The 23970-nt window shown below is 27.6% G+C and overlaps 1 protein-coding gene across 2 annotated transcripts; it reads left to right on the top strand.

Annotated features, from left to right (window-relative positions):
* The first annotated feature begins 8430 nt into the window (after positions 1–8430).
* LOC103501903 (ethylene-responsive transcription factor RAP2-7) lies at positions 8431–12331 on the top strand. 2 transcript variants are annotated; one of them, XM_008465657.3, is made up of 10 exons: positions 8431–9539; positions 9774–9799; positions 9965–9995; positions 10089–10176; positions 10312–10457; positions 10688–10732; positions 10845–10945; positions 11018–11145; positions 11313–11426; positions 11921–12331. In XM_008465657.3, the coding sequence occupies exons 1-10, from the start codon at positions 9016–9018 to the stop codon at positions 12209–12211; spliced, it is 1494 nt and encodes a 497-aa protein (XP_008463879.2). In that variant the 5' UTR covers positions 8431–9015; the 3' UTR covers positions 12212–12331. The 2 variants fall into 2 exon arrangements, with proteins under 2 accessions (XP_008463879.2, XP_008463880.2); XM_008465658.3 differs by lacking the exon at positions 10688–10732.
* The last annotated feature ends 11639 nt before the right edge of the window (positions 12332–23970 follow it).

Below are 23970 nucleotides of genomic sequence, written 5' to 3'. Positions count from 1 at the left end.
AAAATCATCATCATGCCATCCCTTTCTTCTAGTTTCTTCCCTCCCACTGCCCTTTTGCTTCTCCTTAATTGGAAATTCCAATCATCATACTCTTCTTCCTCCTCCTACACTTGATTTTCTATCCATTTTTTCTTCTTTCCTTGATTTGGTCTCACTCTTTCAACTTAGCTTAATTTGTGTGGTAAAAGATCTAGTGTAATGTACAAGACTATTACATTCTGATGCTTAAGTTAGCATGGTTTGATTAGTTCTTCTTTTGAAATTACTTCTTCTTCCTTCCTCTCTTTTGGAGTTATCGATTGAGTTCATTTATGATTATTTATTTGATACTTGTTTGCAGTTATGTGTAATTTTACTGATGTCAAAAAGGTTTACGGGATATATATGAGGCAATCAAACGTTGGATTGAGTGCAACTCTCATTTGTGGGATGAAGATTTTGACCTTTTTTTTCCAATGGTATATGGTTTTGTTTGTACAGTCTAATTTCATTTTATACTAAAAAAACCAATTCCATTTTATTAATTTTAATTCTTTTAAAGAAAAGTAAAAGACAGTTTGTATTCTAGTTTCATATATAATTCACTATATCATCCTTGTCCTTTCCTTTTTTGTCCACTAGACTAGGATAGAAAATGTCAAATCAGTAACTTTTTTATAATGATAGTTGATCAATTTAATTACCTACTAAGTTATGTTCATATTGACTTATAATAATTAATCTCTAACTTAAACTTCAAAACATATTACATAATACATAATTTTTTTCAACATGAACACAACCACTGACCTGAATGACTACTAAATATTGTAAAAAGATAACGTAAAGTTTTTAAAAAGCAAAGTTAAATCTAGTGCATGGGCGTTGCTAAAATAATGTTTGAAACTTGACAGTCTTAAAAGTTTTTTTACTTTGTTCTTTTAACTATTATAGATTTTAATAATATTAAAAGTTTCTAACAAAATTGACAGTCTATATACGTTAAAGTTTAAGGATAAATTATGTTTAAAATAATCCCAACCTAACTTTATTGACATTGTTAGAAAATTAATTGTCTAACTAGTCTTCGCTTTCAACATATTTGCTCAAATCACACCATAATAATTAACAATTAAATTATAAATTTGATCCATACAATTTAATTATAAATTAATCTTGAGGATTAAAATTTAGTTCTTATAATTTGATAAAAATTCTCACAAATGGTTCCTACGACAAGGACTAAACTATTAAAAAAATTCTTTACTATAACTAATATTCATGACGACATCTCTAGGTCTCGTTGCACTATTCTCTTTATGTCCTTTTTGAGGTGACGTTTCTTTAATGAAATTACATTTCTTAAAAAGATTAAAAAAAAGAAACTTTTATGGAATTATAAAAACTAAATTCTAACTTTTGCCTAACCATACAATCATATTTGTTATTTGATCTAAATAATATTTATTTTAAAAAATTATTAAAAAAATAGAACATTGACAAAATATTTACCATTTATAGAAAAATCAAGCATAATAAATTTTGTTTTTTAGTGATTTTATTCCACAAAATGTAAATATTTATCGATTTTTTCTAAATCCTAATATTCATATATACTTTTTTAATATTATCCGAGTACTATCTAAATAAATTATTTGATTTAAAGAAAAATGAAGGGTTTTAATAAAAATAGAAAAATCTAATGAGATGCTTAGACTATTAGACAAAATTACTAAAAGAATTTCTTTTACGCTTAGTAAAATGTAAATATTTTATCAATGGTTCTATTTTTTAGGATTTTTTAAAATTGAATACTTTGCCTTTAATTTAATTTGTTTAAATATAATGTAATGTAATAATAATCAATCCTTAAAATGTGGTTGGTTGAAGCGAAACAAAAGTATATATATATATATATAAAAAGAATTGATTAGTAGACTTTTTTTCGTTGGACAAAGGATTAGATTGGTTGAAACTTTCCGAAATTAGAACCCCCAGAATATTTGGTCTAAGACTTTTAAAGTACAAACTTTTCACTCTTTTTACTTTATCAAAATCACCCATAAATTTCTCCAACTCCTACATTAATAATTAATAAAATATCAAACATATTTTCCTATTCTTTCTTATTTTACAACTGCTCCATTAAGTTATACATCGTGAGGGCACCTAATTTTACGGAACATCTCGTTTGATCTTACAACAGTTAGATATCAAAAGACTCATAAACTATAAAATTCTAGATAGTAAAATTGTGACCTATAAATTGATCAATTCATTTATGACATGTGTTATTTATCAAAGTACATCATTATCTTTTTTGACCACCAGGTCAACTCACGTCGTTATTATTCTATAAAACTTTTCTATTATTCAACTTTAAGAATAACTCGATTCATTTCCTCCTTTAAATGTTTTTAAGATAAAAAAAAGCTAACATTGCACTGCTAAATTTAATTTGATTGGTGAGAATATAAAAAGTTTGTTAAAATGAATATTATTTAAGGGTATTTTTCAAAATATTTACGGAGTACAATTTCAAAAATAGTCCACAAGCCTACAATGGAAAATACTAAAAATGTTTCGTCAACAAGTAATATATTTTTTATACGATCATTTAGATTTAGTTATTGTTTAGTACACGATGACAAATCTAAACGATTTTTTTCTGGATTCTTTTGTTACACAATCATTTACATTTGATTACACAATTTTTATTTTTCTTTTTTAAGATTTGACTACCTAAATCTAAACTGTTTAGGCATCATTTTTTTCAATATCTTTTATATTTAGTACACGATTGAACAACTAAATAACAATTTGAAAAAAAATAGATATTTTATATTTGATACATTATCTTAAACCAAATAACAATTTAAAAAAAAAAAAAGAAGAAAGACGATAAAAATGAAGGGCAGACTTGCAATATTTTAAAAAAATAGTCACTTTCATTGGCTTTTTCATTTGTTACACGAGTCGTAAATATTTTGACAGTTTGATATGTTTATGAAAATTTTCTTATTATTTAATTATAGACATAAAATTTATATAGTATCAATCTTCAAATCAAATATTCGATTTTACCGTATCAAATATTAAAACAAAAAAATGAAGTGTTTTTTACACTATTTTCTCAAACCTAACATATAAAGAAAGAATAGAATTTGATAAGATTTAGTTTTAACTTATTTATCAATTAGAACTATTCCAATGAGTTGGATTGAGAGTATAAAGTTTATAATCTTAAAGCAACTTTATATTAAAAATCACTTCTAAATTTCAAATTTTTAAATAATGAATAAATATACAATTTGGTTGGTGAGTTTACAAATTTGTATTTATTTGGTTCTTACCTTTTTTTTAAATTGCTGAACTATATGGTATTTTAATCCCTTTCCAGATGAATCCAAACTGTCTATTTAATCATTCAAAAGTAATTTAATTTTTAACTTTATATTTGTTAATGTAATTTTTATATCATCAAAATTAGTTTTGAGTGCGATTAAAATATAAAAAATATATATTATGTTTTCATCGACGTATTGATATTTTCTTCAACTTTTTTATGTTACCGTAGTTTTGATATCAACATTAGAGGTGGATCGGTGTAGAAAAATCCCTGAAATACAAAAAAAAAAAAAAAAAAAATCATCAGAATATCACTAATATGAATAATATATATGTTTATTTATTTGAAAATAATAAAATCGCCATTTAGAAGAACAAACAAAGTATGTTGAAGATTAACCATTAAACACTCAAAATCTATGAAAAAGTTTGAACTCACCTTAGTGGTCGTTATTAAGACCTTCCGTCAAAGAAGTACTCAAAATTCATTTTATTAAAATTTGGTTTTTATTATTTATCTTAAACCCACGCATTGTATGATGTAAATAATTTTCAAAATCTATTTTTATTGTTGCCAAACATAATTTTTTTTTCAAAATAGCTTATGTTTTAATTTAATAATTTAGATTGGTATTTCAAACATGCCGTTAAACTATTTTAACATCACTCTCAAACACTTTTTGATAAATGTTTAAATTTTAAATTTGTATTTATCCAGGTTGTATTTTAATACATTTTCAAGTGATTAATTTAAAAAATAAGTTATTTTAATAAAAATTTAAATGTTTGACAATCAATCAAAATAAAATTTGAAATAATAAGTTTATAAAATAAATTAACGTTGGATAAATGCCTAAAACCAATTTAAATGCTTAAAATTTTATGTTTAATTTCTCCCTTCAATTTGAGAAACTTTGGCCACAACCTCCTAGCACACACACCTTTGGGGACTGCCAATGGTGAATCTCTGCGCACCACCTCCTCCATCTCGAGTTATTACTTTTGACAATTTTTTACGTTCGTTGCCTCTAATCTCTGACCGCCACCTCCGATGACCACCATGGCCATCTGAAAATTCATTTCTAGTAATTTGACATTAGTAATAATAAAAAGAAGACTTTTATCAACTTTCCATTTTATTTTTCTAATTCACAGACTATTATATAAAGAGTTAAAATATTAGATAGACAAAAAAAAAAAAAAAAAAACTTATATTTAATTTAAAAACTAATTTTAAATTTTTCAGAAATTTATTAAACATAAAATTAAAATATCCATACTTAAAAATTAACAAATTTGACAAAATATTTAAAATATACAATAAAATTTCATATTATATCAATAATAGACATTGATATTTTTCTAAATTACAAATATTTGTGAATTAGAAAATAATAGAAGAAGTCCATCTGTCTATATTAATAGAAACCAAAATTTTACTATATGTTGCAAAATATTTTAGTTTATTTTACTATATTTAAAAACGTTCTTGAAAATTTGTTGTTTAGCTTCTACATTAACCATAAAAAAATAGTAAAATTATAAAAAATAGAATATTTAACAAAATATTTAGACTTTATAGAAAAATCAAGTATAATAAATTTTATTTTTTTAGTGGGTTTGCTCTCGTCAATTTTTCTTTTATTTTTGAGAAAAAAAAAAAAAAGAGATGTTAAAAGAAAGTGCATGTAAAAGTTAAAAACAGGACCCTACGTTTAGATTATTTTTTAGGGAAAAAAATGTCTAAAGAGAAAAGCAGAAAGAAGGAATAGGAATAAATAAAAAGAAATTGATAAGAAGTGTGTTATATGTATCTCTTTGAAATATTCAAACTTCAAATGTATCTGTTTAAAGAAAGTACTCATTAATTACTTTTAAAAAAGTAATGGAATACCACAAACTATTTACAAAACCACATAAATATATATAACAAAATTTACGCTTTTATCCGAGTATATATAGTAATAGACACTCACATGATGAAATACAACCATCATGATAAATATTGACAAAATAAAATATAACATTGATAAAATCTAAAATTTATAGTTTATTTTACTATATTATAACATGTTCGTGTATTTATATTGTGATTTAAAGTATTTAATACATTGAGTTAACTTTTCTAAAAATATAATATGGCTATAGATGTTATATACAAAATCCCAAGGATGAACATGAATATATTAAAGTAATAGGAGGAGGTTTGTTTGATAATATTCACATTTTTTATTTGATAATTCGTTTATCTCATTTGTTGTTTTTAATATCTTAAAAATTTGTTCTAAATTTTAGAAATTATTTGAAGTAATTTTTGTCCATCTAGTTTTTCATTTTATATGTTATCATTTTCACTAATAGATTAGTAAAAAGCTTCAAACTTCACTATTTAGGCTTTGAGTTCCAGCGACATGAGAATTTTACTTTTTCACTCTTATTTCGTAATTTTGCATTATTGTAAATTCATAAATTTATAATTTTATAAATTATTTTAAATTTCAATTTTCAAAATTTTAATATATAATTAAATATTCTTTATTTTTATTTCAAATATTGTATGGTACATGTTTTTATAATCGGACTTTTTATATATAATAAAATAAACTAAAATATTTACAACATATAATAAAATTTTAGATTCTATTCATGATAGACGTCAATAGATTTTTATTATTGAAGCATATCGGTGTCTATTAATGTCTGTTGTTGATAAAATTTAAAATTTTGCTATATTTTGTAAATTTTGTCATTTTTCATGGTTCCCTTTTTAGTTCTAAATTTTGAATTGTTTTTCAAAAAATTTGAAATCGGATAGAATTTGACGGTATGTAAATTTTTTTCACTGAAAACGTTCAATCAGTTTTATTTTATTATTTTACATCCTTAAATTAAGTTGAGTTGACATCATTTGAACGAATATCTTAAGAATTAAAATGATATTATTATTGTTGTTAATTTTGCATCAGGATTTATTTGTATTTGATAATGTAATTTTTTTAGTGATTGCCTTTATTCTTTTATTAATATATATATATATATATATATATATATATATATATATATTAATGCATGTTATGCTTTTTGTATTTTATATAACTAAGTTACGTTCAAACTAGAAAGTAAGGAAAAATACAATAAAGGCAACGAATAGATATGAAATAAATTTGTGTTTCTAGTTCCTAAGAAATAAGAAACAAAAAAGAACAATCAGCATAAATGTTATCAAAGGAGATATACATTTCTAAATTTTATATTATAGGCTATTTATCATATGGGTGATTACTGATTGGTGTATTTGGACTCGACAACGTATATGCTAAATTTGAAACTAAAATATCAGATTCCATATTTAGATGGCTCTTAGGCCATGTAAGCCATAAGTTGAGGCTCCAGTATAAGGTGGAAGCCGAGGGTGTTCAATTTGATTTAAGGAGGTGCAAATGTAGACTCACACAACTCAATACCAAAAATTGAGGAAAGATCGAATATTTGAGAGCTCAAATTTCGAGTAAGCCAGCTAACATATTATCATAATGACTCCCTTATAAAGTAAGTTTGTTATCATTCCTAAAACGCTTGCTATGGCCAAAAAGATTTTTACCAACTCAAGCACTGTTGTTTTTCTGTCAAATGTTTAGATTTTTTTTCCTTCCACAGAACACATCTTTTTTAATTACAAATTCACCGAACGTGTGAAAGGTACTTCCTTATATTTCAAAAGGATCGTAAATGACAAAATGCTTGAAATATTTATAAATTACACCAAAATTTTAGATTTAGTTAATAATGAATCCTAATAGTTATGAATTGCAAAATTTTTGAAATCTATTAATATATATCAATAATAAAATATAAAATTTTGGTACGTGTCGTAAATATTTTTATTTATTTTATAATTTTTTAAAGTGCATGTGATAATTAGTAAGGTCAATTTCATACATTTAATGTCTCCTTTTTAAAAAAAAAATTAAAAAAATAACATTTAATGTTGGTTTTATATTTTAAAAAACAAAATACAACTTTCATAACTAATAGTCCTTTTTCAGTTCAATTGTGTGAACTAAAAATTTAAATACCTGCCCTTCCAAATTAAATAGATAAATACCTAACTTCTGCTTCATGCATAATATGTCACCATATTGAGATAATATTATCTTTTTTAAGAAGAATTATTAAAAATAGCAAAAAGTTAAAATTATTTACAAAATAAAAAAAAATCAGATAAACTATAGAGAATTAGATGATTTTGTTTATCAATAGTTTATTTTATTACATGAAATATATTTTACCCTAACTTTAAAAATTGATTAACTAATTTGTTGTTATTGTTATTATTAAACTACATTTTGGGTTTATATGTTTTTTTTTTAAACTAACTATTAAAAGACTTAAAATCTTAAAACAAATATTTATCTAGAAGTTATTTATATATATAGAGAGAGTAATAATTAATTAGAATTTGATCAAGATACTTTTATACCCTTATTATTAAAATAGTTTGTTATACATATTCTAACGTTAATAATCTAGAAGAATTTTTAAGAAAAACAAAGAAGGATATGAAATTAAAAAAAAAAAAAAAACTAAAAATTAAATGGTAAAAATATAAAGATTTATTCAAAATTTAGAATAGAAATTGATCCGGAAATGTCATCCAAACATGATCAAATGCTATGACTTTGACTTTCATATTTGTATGATGCAATATTATTATTATAGTTTGGCTTCGTTAATACATAATATAATTTTTAAAAAAATATTTATTTATATTAATCCATAATTTTTGCAAATTTTTAAAAAATAAAAAAATTAATGAAAAATGTGTTTTTGGTAAAAATGAGGGAAAAGATGAACGGTGTAAGATGATGTTAAATATTAAGGATCGAGCGGCCGTCCGCAAACACACGACGGCTACGTGTTGATTGGCTGGTTAGTTATACAGACGGCTGTTCCCGTCTATGAAACACCACGGAGAAGTGCATTGCAAAATAGAGGATTATTACCTTGGCAATATCAAGCGTTCACCGGTGACCGAATGAAGCGGTAATTTGTCTTCACAAAAAGAGATTAAAAAAAAATGTTTATATATATTATTATTCCCTTGTTCTTAGAATGGGTCTGAAATGTTCCTTCACACGTCCCATCCTCTTCTTTCATCTTTCTCCGCCGTGGAATCACATATTTCCCAATAATTTCACATTTTTCCGGTGCCGATTACCTTCGCCGGCGTAATGCCAAATGCTACCGTCTCTCGAGCTTTTCCCGCTCGATTCTCACTTTGACTGAGCTTCTTTTCTGTTTTACTATTCTGTTACTCCGGTCACCGGCGAACGGTGGTGTTTCCTACAGAAATCTGAATAGGAGAAGCTCGAAGTTCACTTTTGACTTTGTGTTTTTTTTCTTTAGCTTAATCTTTTTTCCTTGAGTTTCTTCATATGAAGATCTTTTTAGTAGTTTTCTTCGTTTGATTGAGTTTTAGGATTTTCTTTTTTACTTTATCCATTCAAATTGTTAGTGCGATCGGCTGTTTTGGTCTTTTGGTGGTTTCTGATAACGATTGATTTGTACTGTTTGATCAAACGCGGTGATTGATGCTTAAATGTTGAATTGGATCGACTGTGAAGGTGCGTGGTAGGAAAATCTGAATAGAATTCAGGATTGGAAGCTTCCGGGAGAGATTAAGAGAAGATGTTTGATCTTAATCTCAATGTTGACTCGCCTGATGCGGCTCAGAATGAGGACTCTGTTGTGTTCTTTGAGAAGCTTCCTCAAGGTTCGGGGAACCAAATGGATGAATCAGGAACTTCCAATTCTTCGATTGTCAATGCGGATACCTCCAGCAATGGTGGCGATGATGACTCGTGCTCCACACGCGCCGGTGGTGAGCTCTTCACGTTTAACTTCGAGATATTGAAGGCTGGAAGCGCGAACGACGTTGTCACGAAAGAGCTTTTTCCAATAGGTGGAACGGTGAATGCTGACTTCGGGATTCTTCAAGGGCATAACTCCGCCTCTTCGTCGTCAACTTCATCGAGGAAGAACTGGATCAACCTTGCGTTTGATCGAAGCGGGTCGGCAGGGGAGGGGAGAACGGTTCAGCCGGTTCAGCCTCAGCCGGTGAAGAAAAGCAGGAGGGGACCGAGGTCCCGGAGCTCACAGTATAGGGGCGTTACATTCTACCGGAGGACTGGGCGGTGGGAATCTCATATCTGGTGAGTGATTTAATTGTGTACTTTCTAAATAATAATTGTTGAATCGTGTATTGGTTTGCTTTTGCCACTTTCGTCAAATTCCATTGGTTCTTCTCATTCAATTAACTTATCCTTTTGTTGAATTAATAAGAATTTATTTTCCTGGTTTAGTCGGATTTCTAATTCACTCCGATGTATGCTTCATTAGCATATCAAATTATCTTAACTTCTTGTTTTTCAACTGTTCATGTGCAGGGACTGCGGGAAGCAAGTCTATCTCGGTATGACTTTGACTCGACAATATTTCATTGTCTTTGATTTATGTTATTTATGGAAATATTTGTTATCTACAGCAATTTCAGATTTTTGTTATTTAAGGAAACCTTCTTGAACATGTTCTGTTGGGGTAAAATTCTAAAGAAGTTATAATTCTTCGGTTCCTGTAGGTGGATTCGACACTGCACATTCTGCAGCAAGGTAATTTTGATATGAGTGGGGGAGAAATCCCACACGTACTTCTATTATGCACAAAGAATTCGTGTTTGACTTTTTGAAGTTTTGTTAACTTAGAGCGTATGATCGAGCTGCTATCAAGTTCAGAGGGGTTGATGCTGATATTAATTTCAATCTTAGTGATTATGAGGATGATCTGAAACAGGTTAACTAGAACCCAATTTCTTTTTTCTTTCTTTCAGCAAATTCATATGATCGTCATCAATTGAGTGGCATGGTTTAAAAATAACTTTTTTCCTAATAATTTTCTGTATCTATCTTTGATAACATTCTTGAACAGATGAAGAATTTAAGCAAGGAAGAGTTTGTTCACATACTTCGTCGCCAGAGTACTGGTTTCTCAAGAGGGAGCTCCAAATATAGAGGGGTGACACTGCACAAATGTGGCCGATGGGAAGCTAGAATGGGGCAACTCCTTGGGAAAAAGTGAGCAATCATTTTTGTGAAATTGAAACGCATGTTTTATTTTTATCTTTTGGTTTAATAGGCTTGTGACTAAGGTTATGTAGCAAACTGAGACTTGGTTAAACCAAAGTCTTTTCTCTATGGGTATTACTTTTTATTTCCTCCCTTGGGAAAATAGAAAATCTAAGATTCCTATTTCAAGAAGAAATGGGATGGTGTTTTCATCACGGAGATTACAATCCTTGCTGCAGGTATATATATCTTGGGCTATTCGACAGCGAGGTAGAAGCTGCAAGGTCTTAAAGCACAAATTTCACTCTACCTGAACTGATATTATTATCCTGAAATTTTCAACCTCAATAGGCATCCAACCAACCCGTCTCCCTTTTGTATTTTTCTGGAAATTAGGGCTTACGACAAGGCAGCAATCAAATGTAATGGGCGGGAGGCAGTAACGAATTTTGAGCCTAGCACATACGGAGAGAGAATTTCTGAGGGCAGCAGTGAAGGTATATTGATATAATCATAAAAGCATATGTATGGATGATCTGTTATTTGATTGTGTTCAAATTCGAATATAGGTGGCTGGAACATGCTCGATTTGAATTTAGGGATTTCGCCTCCCTCACTTGACAACTCTCCAAAGGATTCTGAGGGGCATCTTCGGTTTCAATCTGGTTCTTGTTATGCTAATGACAGGAGCACAATGGTAACCATTGAATTAAGAATTTCTTGAAACATTCTAGTTTTCATAGACTAATGAAAGTTATTAAACTTGCGTTCTTTAATGTACTTTTTCACACGACATAATGAACGACTGATTCGATGTTTTTATAGCCCTGCTCTAAATTACATTTTGAATTGCCTGTGTTGAAGATGGAAAGCAATGCTGATGCAGCAGTTGGCGATCCACCTATGAAAGGACCGGTAATCACATCCGAGCATGCTCCCTTATGGAATGGTTTACAAACTAGCTTCTTTCCCAGTGAGGTGAGTTTCACTGATGTGATTTTATTGTAGAGCTTAGCTTGAATTTCACTGCTACTAATTTACAATTTCAATCAATTTTGATAACCCAAACAAATATGGTACAACCAATTGTATTGGATTTCATTTTCGGTTACTGAATTTATTGCAAGAATAGTCGACTCCTCTTAAGTATCTGCTGTACATCATATAACATTGTGATTGAAAAGCACTTGACGTGTTTTGCCACTCATAGTGTCGAGCTCAGAGGATGAAGTATTCGACCTTAGCAATCATTGAACAGCTTAGTGGATAACATAGTACAATATACACACACTTTATTCTTGTACACCCACTAGAGGAATGAATAGTCATACACTATAGTACTAGTGGAGGCTAAGATTTTTGACCTGTTAGAAACCATTAACACTTCATCACATGTCAGAGCAAACAGGAGCTGAATTACACATGGAGTTACTTGAATTTAAAGAGTGATTAATCTAAATTTTTGGTTACAGGAAATCGTGACAGAGAAGAGACTTGCATTAGGTTCATCCCAAGGAATTCCCCCCAACTGGGGATGGCAAATTCATAGCCAGGTTAATGCCACCCAAGTGCCACTGTTCTCTGCTGCAGCATCATCAGGATTCTCATTTTCAGCTACCCATTTCCCGGCTGCCATCCATCCACTGTGCCGTCCGGGCTCGACCGCCCATAACCTCCATTTCACTACACCCAAAGCTTCTTCCCTCAACTCCCCTCAGTATCATCATCACCACCAGTTGAACCCACAACAGGCACCGCCATAAATCCTTATTCTTCTATATTAGAGGGTAACCAGTAGTAAAAGAAAAAAAAAATGCTTCACTTGGTTATCTTCTTTTTCATTTGTATGCTTTTATAAGTAATGATAATTGATTTGCATTGAACTCCAGCTTGATTCCTAACTAAATACCTCATTACAAGAAAAATACTATGTTTCATATTTCTGTACCTGAAAAAGTATATAATATATATATATATATATATATATATAATACCTGTTTGTATGGATAGGAAGTTTTTGCTTTTATCTACAAGAACTGAAAGCAAGATTCTTGAGTTTACCAAAGCCCCCACAAAACCCATCCATTTGGGCACATTGTTTATTTTATTTTGTTCGCTTTTTACTCTCTTTTTTACCTTTTGAACATAAGAATTGTCAGTTGAACTAAGACTGTGATTCATGGTTGTTCATTGTTACAGCTGCAGTTTCATTTATTTGCTTTTTTGTGTCTGACTGACTGCTTGTGCTTACAAACAGTGAAATGCGGCCAAAAATGAGGAAACGTGGTGCTTTCATATTCCCCCCCTTTTCCTTTAATTTATATAATTTTAATGCATACAGGTGGAGATTTTCACTTCAATTCAATACATAATAGTTTTTATGGATAATGTTTTTTATTTCTTATGGTTCATCTTCATTTGCTCTTTACTCTCTCTTATCCTTTCTATTACAGGATTATTTCAATTTATCCGCTTCAGTTGTATCCTATTTCAAAATAGTTTGTAGTTTTTTGTTCGGTTCTTAAGTTTTATTGTATCGTAGGATATTTGAGTGAGGGAATGATCTATTATAGCCTGTTTTAGGTTCAAAATATAATACATATATTTACCATTTTTTATAACCTACTTATTAGTAGTAAGGTTAACTTACATAAATATAACGAAATCTTTAATTATTTAGGGTTCGTATAATAAAATAAGAAGAGTTCATGAATTTCAATTATTTTTTCATAAATTTTATATATCCTTTTGTTGGTTTTAAATATTGTGAAATAAGTTGTGTATTTCTTCACTTCTTCTTTGTGATTGTTTATGTCTGAAAATTTTCTTGTCATCTTTTAAATTTTCAATATTTTTCTCCATCATTTAAATTGAATTATACGGTTGTGTATCATAATCTAAACAATCGTTTAAACTGTTCGTTTAGAGTGTGGTACATGATCGTTTAAAAGACGATTACTCGTGTGTAGTTGATTTAATCTTGTATTGACGGGAGTATTTTTGGTATTTCACATTGTTGGTTGTGGGCTTTTTTCAAAAGTGTTTCATACAGTATAAATATCTTATCGTTTTGTAATATTCATTAAAAAAATCCTAATATTATTAGGAAAGTTGTAAAAAATGAAAAATTTAACAAAATACTATAAAATGTAACAAAATTTTAAATTATATCAATGATAGACATTGATATGTTTCTATTAGTGACCTTGACAGATAGTAAGGGAAGTTTATTGGTGTCTATCGTTGATAAAATTTAAAATTTTACTTTATTTTATAAATATTTTAGTTTATTTTATTATATTAGAAAATATTTCTAAATATCATTTCATTTTTGTGTTATTATATTTATTATTTTCACTCATTTTTTTATCTCAATCTTTTGAGTGGAGTGTTTATCATATGGGTCCATATTAAACTATTATGCACTCTATTATGTAAACTTACCATGGTATGCATTTTAAACACAAATCGTTATAGAATTCAAAGACTACAATAACAAACCCGAAGCTTCAAATGTCGTTTTTATTCTTAAGTTTTGATTTTCTTTTCAATTTGGTACGTATACTAACTTCTTCTTCTGTTTAGTGTTAATATCTATTAACTGATTTTAGAAAGTAAAAGAATTATAATCAAGTAAAGTTTGCTAGTTTTGATCACTTTGAAAATTAAATTTAAAATTTGATATGATAGTTATTTTGAATTGAGTAATAGACATTATTGTTAAGGAAAGTAAGCATTTAAGATTAAAACTATAACTCATGAAACCTAGGGATCAAATCTAGAGATTATATGGAAACCCGACTCAAAACATGAAAACTAAATGTAACTAAATAGTTTACATCTCTAGAATTTATATTATATGTTTGTAGGTAGAGAGATATTTATATAATATTTAAAACGGTGATTTAGCTAATTTTGAAGTACTTAGAAAATCAATTTTAAAAGTTGGATTTATTTAATGTTTACTTTTATTCAAGTTGTTAAAGTCGTGTAATTAAAAGAAATATCTGTTCATGCACTTAATTTGTCTCTATTTTTCCCCTCTTAAAAGCAAGCATTGTTTCAAAGAAGCCATCTTTTCTTTCCACATCTTAAAAGCACTTTTTAGCTTAATTAATATAATAATAATAATTATAATTATTATTATTATTATTATTATTATGATTAATAATTGAAATTTCAAATTATAATTTTGAAAAATGGTAACCAAAGTAGTGAATGGACAGCAACACTTGTTCGTGGCTTCATCTCCTCTTATAGACATAAATATAAAACCAATTCTTATTTTTATCTTATCCTTTTGGAGCACTTCCTCTCTTTAATAATATTTGTTGCATTATTTTTCCTTATATAGCTGTTTATGTCACTGTGTCTCCTCTTTTTCATTACACTAAATCATTAATAATATATATATATATATATATATATATATGCATGCTCTATATTTAATGTTTGGAAAAATATAATTAATAAAAGTAAGGAATTTTTTAATTTTAAAAGAAATTGTCGTCGTAAAAAATTAGCCTCATTTTTTAAAACTCATATGAAAAAGAATTTCTCAACACCATCCTAACTTATTCGTTCTTACAAGACAAAGTTCCCAAAATTTGGAGTAGTAAAAAAACCAAAAGAGGTAATAAATAAGGTGAAAGGATTAGAAAATAAAAATTAGTGAGAATGAAATTAGTATATCGTATAAATTTAAAAAAAAAAAAAAAAAAAAGTGGAGCCAAAAGCGTGAGAATGACACCTAAAACGTATAAATAAAATTAGATATTTATTATTATTATGAAATGAAGATTATACTGTTATTTATTAAAAAAATACAAACTAGAATGTAACAAGGTTATTAAAATGCATAGTAAATTGAGGGCAAAACAAAAATAAAAATCATAAAGTATGAAACAATGAATATATATATATATATATATGAATGATGTTAGTATTAAATATAGTGATGGAGCTTTTATGTCTCTTTCAACCTTTTTCTTAATCTATTGTACTGTCAAATCAATCAAATTTAACTCTATTTTTGCTGCCATTTCCCAATCTCCCATCTTCTTGATTATGACCTAACTCTAATCCTTTCCCAATTTTACTTCAATTAACCTAACCATTCATCTTTCTTTCATCCCCCCCCCCCCCCCCCCTTTATAATTGTTATTTATATAAACACACATTTAACATCGTTTACAACTATACTTGTTACCATTCATTTCAACTCAAAAAGAATATCATTGGCACCATTTATAAAGTTGAGTTTTTATACATTAATTGTCATGTTCATTTTTGTTAAATGTTGTAGATGATAACATATACATCTTCCAATATTTATACATAATTTTCAAAATTCAAGACTTAAAAATAATACTCTCAAAGTTCACAACATAATTGTAATTTACATTAAAGTTTAGTGATAAAATTGTATAATTTAATTGATAATATTAAAATTAATTTTATTGTTAGTTTCTAAGTTAATTCGTATAGCAACCGATTAAAGGTTAAGTGATATTTTTAAAAAAATATCCCTAAACTTTACACTTTGTGTGAAAAATATCCATGAAGTTTCAAAAGTTTACAAATTGCATGCCTTAATTTTTCGAAATGAGTTAAAAATACTTTTGTCGTTAATTTGAATGAAAACCGTTTCATTATTATTTAAAATTGAAATAATAATAAAATACAATTAGTGTTATGGGGACATAAACCGCTAATATCCTGCATCTATTTTCTATCTTTTTCTTCACCTCCCTTCTCCAATACCCTATTTGCTACCTTTTTCTTTTTTTTAACTATTTGTCATTTATTATTAAAATAAATAAATAAAGTTGCATACGTTAATTAAGGTATATTGAACATGTAATAGTGAAAACATAATAAATAGAACACCAAAATGATTTTAAGATTTAAACATGTTAATGCAATTGTATACCTCTCTATTTTGAGAGTTTTTTTTTATTATTATTATTTTAAAGCTTCATAAACATTGCTTTAGTTGGATCTCAACCCATGAAAGTGATCGGATTTATTCTTAAACTCGAAAAAGGAAAGTTAGTTCGACTCTAATTCGTAAAAAGAATCAAAAGGAGATTTTCAATAAGATCCCGAGAGTCGTTGTTTGAGAAAGTGGACAAGTCATAGTCTCTTTTCTCTAACTTTGTCCTAATTATCTTTGCATTTAATTTTAACGACATGTTCTTACGGTTTGGAATTGATTGAATATTTTATTATTATTATTTTTTGTCAATATTATTATTTAGCACACCCAATTAATATTTTTTTATTAATTTAATTTAAAAATTGTCTACTTAATTTAAATAGATCATATTTCATTAAAAGATTTACCCTATTCACCACTTATAGGATTGTCATGATGATCTACTTGCCCAGGAAAATTTTTTATAATTGAGTGTTGATCAAATAATAAATATAATTTCAATGGAAGAAAAACACAATTTAAATATGATAACAAATTTATAAAGATTTACTAAAAGGGCAAAAATTAACTTTGTACATCGTAAAAGCTAAGGAGAGTTTTGAATGTATGGGCAACCTTTTGTCAAAGTATTTGGTTTGACATTTTCACGTTTATTAAAAACGACCTATTTGACTATAGCTCGGTAAATAAAATATTAACTGTTCTTTTACCATTGTTATGACTAGCCGGATTCATACAATACTGAATTAGAAATACTTCAATCAATGGTTGTGATATATTTGATACGAAAACTATAGCAAATTAGAATTGAAAAATTTTCTTCACTTAAGAAAAAAAACATTTATCAAAAAGTTTGTTTTTATTTAAACTTATTTTTCTGAAAATTGTTTAAAATATATTTAAAAGGCTATGTTGTGTGGCTTCTGAACACTATTTTTTTTCTTCAAAATAACTTACTTTTTAAATTAAATACTTGAAAAATGTAATCCAAACTCACTATTAATCACTAAAACCTTTAAATAAACTCAATTTCAACATTAAGAAATGGGTTAGACACACCGATCGTCTAAATAACAAAGACCTTTAGAAAGAAAAAAAAAATCATCGACTCAAGATTCGTTGATTGATCCCACTTGAATATCGTTGATATGCAATTCAAAATACGAATAGAAAAATTGAAGAAGCTTTGAAGAGAAAAAAAACACTCACTTAGTATATTCACTTCATTGTAATCAAAAGGCAAGACTTTAAGTAGTGTCTTAGAGAAAACCCTAATGTCACATCATCGTTAATAATTAAAAAAAATATTGAAATAACACCAAAATTATTAAATAAGAAGTTTGAATAGAATTTTTTTTTCATTTTCTTAGAAATAAATAAACATGAATTAAATTTTTTTTTGGGAGAATTCATTCACATGAGGAGAATGAAATGGGGGAATATAATTAGGAGATATTGGAGAAGTCATCCACGTCCCCTGTTATTATTTATTAACCAAATACTATACCCAATAATGTTCCTTTTAACGTGAAAGTATTAATAAATATTGTTAGATTAATTTAGATCTAATTTTGAGAGTATATCAACCGATGGTACAAATTTATAGCTTTAAAGTTTGTCACTACACTACTAAGGTCTCATCCATAGATTTTCCTATATTGTCAATTTTTTAAAATTGTTGTTATGCACTTAAGGAACGTTTAGAGCAAAGACTATTATGACTACCTCTTGCTACAATAATACTTTTTGAAAGCTTTTTCAATACACTATTTGTCACTATTTTCCACCGTCTTTACTATTTTACATTCATCATTTTTTTATTTATTGCATCATTTTTTTTTTATTTACAAGAATGTGTTTGTTATTTTCTTATCAAACTAAAATAATGTAACTTTAATAACATATATCTATAACAATTCGCTCCTTATTCTAATGCCCCCTTTAATTATCTCTAAAAGTAATACACAATACAATTATCCTAAATATGATATCATTCCCATTTTTGCAGAGTACAAGTAATTGAGTATGAAAGTTTGAATCTAACCTAAAAAAGGGTATTGAATTATGTTGACTATCACTATGTTTATCATTTTGAAGTCTTGACGTTGTTCCAGGTGTTCGGTTATATCATGCATTTAGAATCCATTGATACTGACGGTAAATCTTTTAGAGTTTTGATATTCTCAATTAATTGACAAACCTAACTTTGATGAAAGCTTTAAAGCTTTTGCAAAAGTGGGATGAAAAGAAACAAATAAAAAGAAAAAGAGTTATATTACATACTTTCCATCTTAATCAAAAGATACAAAATCCGAATTTGTAGATAAGAAAAGGGTGCGACAAAAATATCTTCCAAGTCTATATTATATATGACATCTTTTTCAATCAATGTTATCTAATTTTGATGGTGAACATTATACAAATTATTGGAAGAAAAAGAAAAGTGGTAAAACTTATTTGTTTTCATTCTATATATCAAAACAAAATGAGGCATATAGAGATATTTTGTCAATCTTGTAAGAAGGAATAAGGATATCCCTTTCCAACCCCATTCTTTGCTTTAGATAGATTTGGAATCCAATGAAAGCTTAAGGTATCCCCATTTATGAATATTTATAGATTCAAATGATCATAGGTGTTGGGATATCCATTTTTCTTTTAACTTTTTTTTTCTTAAATGTTAGGCAGAATAATATTCACTGCTTACATATTATGACATTAGAAAATTTCGTCAATTTTATTTAAAATAGGAGAAGTAAAAAATAGGGTTTAGTAAACTAGTCTTGTAAGGAAGATTAATCTAAATGGTTTATGATAAGTGAGAGTTAATTGATTGAGTGTGGAGATCGATCCATGTTTATCAACTATAACACATCTATTCTCTCAAAATAAGTAAAAAAAAAAAAAAAAAAAAATTCAACAAGGATCTTTGAAAGTTGTCCTATGAGATCTGTAATTGCTAGAGAGTACATAAAGGTTGACCCAAGTCGAAAATGTGGCTTGTAAGGGCCAAATCTTTGGAGGCATGCACACACGGTAAATAAAATATGCTTACATGTTTAGACATAACTTTGTAGCTTAGGTTTGTTGACATCATAATAGTTAAGTTAAATTAATTACTCGAAAGACTAATGATTATCAAGTAAATGTTATAGAATCATGTTTCAAGAAGCTTAAGATATTTTGAAGTATACAGAAAATGGAGCCCTCATTACTCTCTAAATCGTTGTTGATAAGATATGTTTTGGAATGTTGATAGGTAAGCAACACCGTAATACTAGATTTTAGATTTTATTGTTTGAAGAATATATTTGATTTTTTTGAATCATTACAAATTTACCATTATTGTTATTAAAATTATTAGGCAATGTATAAATTTAGTATATATGTAAACCTAGACTTCTAATAAGAGCTCCCTCTCCAAGTCTCAAGTTTTTGGTCAAACTAATTAAAAACTAGTTATTGCATTAACTTATGTTCTTATATTAGAGAGGAAAAAAAAAAACTCTATATGACACATTTGCTTCTAACAAGTAAAAATGGAAATTCAAATCTCTTAGATCAACGGTTGAGCTAAAAGCTTAAGTTGATTGATAAAAGACAAATTTGATACAATGTTTAATAAAATCTTTAATATAATTAATATATAGATTTAAATCCTACGTTAGTACCTAAATTTTTTATCTTATTATATTTTAATCTCTAAACTTTAAAAAGTATCTGTTTTAGTCCCACGAAGTTTTAGAAAGAACATATTTTGGTTCAAAAGAATGATGAGATGACTTCTATATTTGGATAATTAGGATGCAAAATAAGATAATCACTTTTAATAATCTAAAATTTTAGTTTTTAGTTAAAGACTAAATGGTAAATTAAAATCGTCACCATTTTAGAGCATTGTCATTCTACTTCGCCTTTTCAAATCATATTCTTGATACCTCAAGTTTGAGAAGTTTGTGATTCATTAAGGTGTTGTTTCTTCTTAAGCCTCCAAATTATTTCTTCTTCCTTTCTTGGGGTTTTATAATTCATGGGGTGAATATTTGTTTACAATTTCTACTTATTTTATTTTTCTAGTTTATTTTACATTGCTATAGATGCATGTTAAGCATCAATTTGTTAGTTATATTTTATTTATTTTACTCAACATCGTTCTTTTGATTTACTTTAAAATTATTTTATTTTGAAAAATAAATAAATGACGAGAAGTCGGAGGACAAATTTAAATTTTGGATAAAAGAAGAACAAAATTAGTTTTTAATTTAGATTTAGTTAATTCAAGTGTGTTAATTATATTTCTATGTTATCATAAAATATTCATATAATAAATTAACAACATTTATATAAATATAAAAAATCACGTTATCGAGGTCAAAGCGAAAAAAGAATCATAACGATATGCAAAGTTGAGGACCAAAGGTTTTAATCCAACATATAATATCTTTCATTTAACGGTGTCCGTGTTCAAAAAAATGCATCCCAAGAAGTGTACTCCTTCCAAAATAGAAGTGATTGAAATAAAAGCATATGTATATATATATATATATATAACAATTAGTTCATGCAATTAGATTTAAATCTATTGCACTTACGATAATATAATTTTAAAAATTAATGAAATTTTCTTTTTGTTTCTTTCTTCTTCTTTTTAAATTTTATTTTGTTATTATTCTTTAGTACTCTTTTGGAAGGAAGAATGCCTAAGGTAGGAAAGTTCAATTACTAATGTTACTGACATTTATTCAATGTTGTATTGTAAACCATTAAAGTGTTGTTCTGAGTAGGACTCATTAGATAAGAATATATTCTATGCATTTGTTATTAAACATATATGAGCTATGTTAGAATTCCTTTAGGGTAAAAGGAGAAGGACATGGTCGTAAAATTTGACAACGAGCATAAAAATTTTAAACATGACAAAATAAAAATCAAGTATGATAAGCTTTTGTCCTTTCAATGGAAAAATTTGTATTACTTCATTGTTCTTGAAAATTTCCCTTTAAATAAATAATCAAGATAGATAAATATTTTTAATTAAACCAGTTTGATATTTTTAATTAATTGTTTGATATATATTTAAAATAAACAAATAAACTGAGAAACAATCATTTTCATAATGTAGTATAGTTTTTGGAAAAGTAAATATACCAAATAATATGATTTGCTAAATTTATGGACATAAATGCTATTAAAAATAACTTCAACTATAAGAGAATTTCTTTTCATATAACATATTTTTACTTAAAATAATATTTTTATTTTTTTCAAAATATTTGTTTTGTGGCGGTTTATTATATATAAATGATAAGAAAAACAATGCAACATTTTCTTTAATCTTTTGTCTGATCATTTGAGAATAAAATAATCAAAACTTTTGCAAGTAGTGGTAAGAGAATTAAAATCGTCCACAAGTGGACTAATTTAAATGCTCTTTTATAGTACTCTTTATTTCGTTAAGTCATAATCCAACAAATAGAACGGACATTAAAATATAAAGACTAAAATAATAATTTAATTCTCTACCATAATCTAACGAAGAAACTTAGACTAAAATAGGAGGTGGTTGTGCAAATAAAATAATTGAGAGGACCAACTGGAAAAATGGAAAGAAAAGAAAAGTTTGTAGGGTCCACAATGAGACCATATAGTTTAGGCTTTGCATTATTATGATTACCCATTTTCCCCATAAATGTAATTTCAAATTGAGCAAAAAACATATTGCTATCGTGGAAGAAGCATCCATCATTTTTTTAATGATATCTTTTTCTACTATTAAGGTTTCAGTGCTTTTTGTTTTTCCTTTTTCTTTTTTCTTTTCTTTTTTCTTTCTCTATTAAGGCATTAAGGTTTTGAATCCTCAAACTTTACTCCTTTTAACAATAAGTTGAATTGAGAATTCTCACCTTTCCTTTTCCTCTCTCACATGATGATTTTTTTTTTTTTTTTTTTTGAAGGCCAGCTATACCACAATAGATACTATAAGTGGGCCTTGAAGCACATGGTGGGCCCAAGCCCATTTGGATTTGTTCGGCCCTTTGTTTCCTTTAGCCCATCAATGGGTCCCACTAGAACTTCGTTTGTTTGGTTTTGCTATTGGACTGGTTAGGTTTTTTAGCACTAAGTGGGGTCTCCATTGCAAATATTTTTCTAAAATAATAATAATTGTAATTATACTTTTAAACTTTTTTTAACCAAATGTTAAATTTGAAAACTCAAACTTATATTTTGGTAGAAATGGTATGTTTTGAGAATTCAACTTTTTTTCATATTGAAATCCAATTGTGATGTGGGTTTTTTTTTTTTTTTTTTTCCTTTCTTTGGTGATTTGAACTTTTCCAGTTGAAATAACTTTTTGGTTCCCTTTTTTTAATGGAGGAAATATATTTTAATCATTGGATTTGGGTTACCTTTGAAATAAACTCTACATTTTACCCATGAAATAGTTGGAAAAATTAGTCCAATGAGCTACAAAAATGCGAAACTCAGAGGAAAAAGTCTGTTGAGTTTCAGGACCCCCGAAGACTTAAATGTGAATTAAACGAAACTTTAAAGATTTTTCTACACATGAATATCAAAAAAAGTAAAGACGTACCGTACTTTAGACTTTTGTGAGTCGAGAATACTTGGAGTATACTGTTGTGAAACTCGACAACATTTGAGTTTATTTCCTTTCCAAGTCCAAGGAGGCTGCTCCTCTAGTTTCTCCCAAATGTCATAAATGGCCTAGTATGGTTACCACTTTTCCAAAGCCCACATACCTAATCTCCAATATTTGATAGTATGATATTCATCCAACGGTAGTTTCTTTAAAATGAGATAACACAACCATAACACAGTTTAAGTGTAATTGAATGACTAGTTCAAAAACTTAACCGAGTATCTATTGAAATGAAAATAAATCTAAATATTGGTAACTACTTCATTTTTTCTTTTCCCGGTTCTCATTTCATTTTTTTAAAAGTACATCTTACTTAAATACATGATTGAGTTCTCAGTTAAATTTCAAAAACAATAACTATTTTAAAAGCTATTTTTCTTTTAGTCCTCCACATTTAACTTAAGTTTTTTAAACCAAAGAAAAGTGGCAATTTACAGGCTTTAATTAATGAATAAATAAAATTTAACCTAAATAAACTAAGGGCAATGTTTTCAATTTAAATTACTGGACTAAAAACAGGGATACTATTTGCTTCCCTATACATTCGTCTCCTTCATGGCTTCAAATGAATGATTGAAGTGTTTGGCCACTAAATTTCTAAAATTATGCTTGATATTTTATTTCCCTTTTGAGACAATTTTGCTCGATATCTGACACCTCTGTTGTTTTAAAAGGACTCTAATTGCATTATTCAAATGCCTTGCACAATGGCATCGCCCAATCCATCCAATCTTATTTGATTTCTACCACGGATCAAAAGAGCAATCCTTCCAACCAACACGAAAAGACCTAAACGAACTGTGCAATTCAAGCTCCCACTGAATCAAAATTCCAACTTAGTGGGAAATTTGTTCAGTTTCTAAAGAAAAAGGCAAAGATAGAAATCCTGAAACAATACAAATTCATAGTATCGACCAGCATACTGT

The sequence above is a fragment of the Cucumis melo genome, chromosome 11, assembly GCF_025177605.1.
Source record: "Cucumis melo cultivar AY chromosome 11, USDA_Cmelo_AY_1.0, whole genome shotgun sequence".
Lineage (NCBI taxonomy): Eukaryota > Viridiplantae > Streptophyta > Magnoliopsida > Cucurbitales > Cucurbitaceae > Cucumis > Cucumis melo.
Note: the sequence above shows the minus strand (reverse complement) of the source record. Positions and strands in the feature narration are given on the sequence as shown.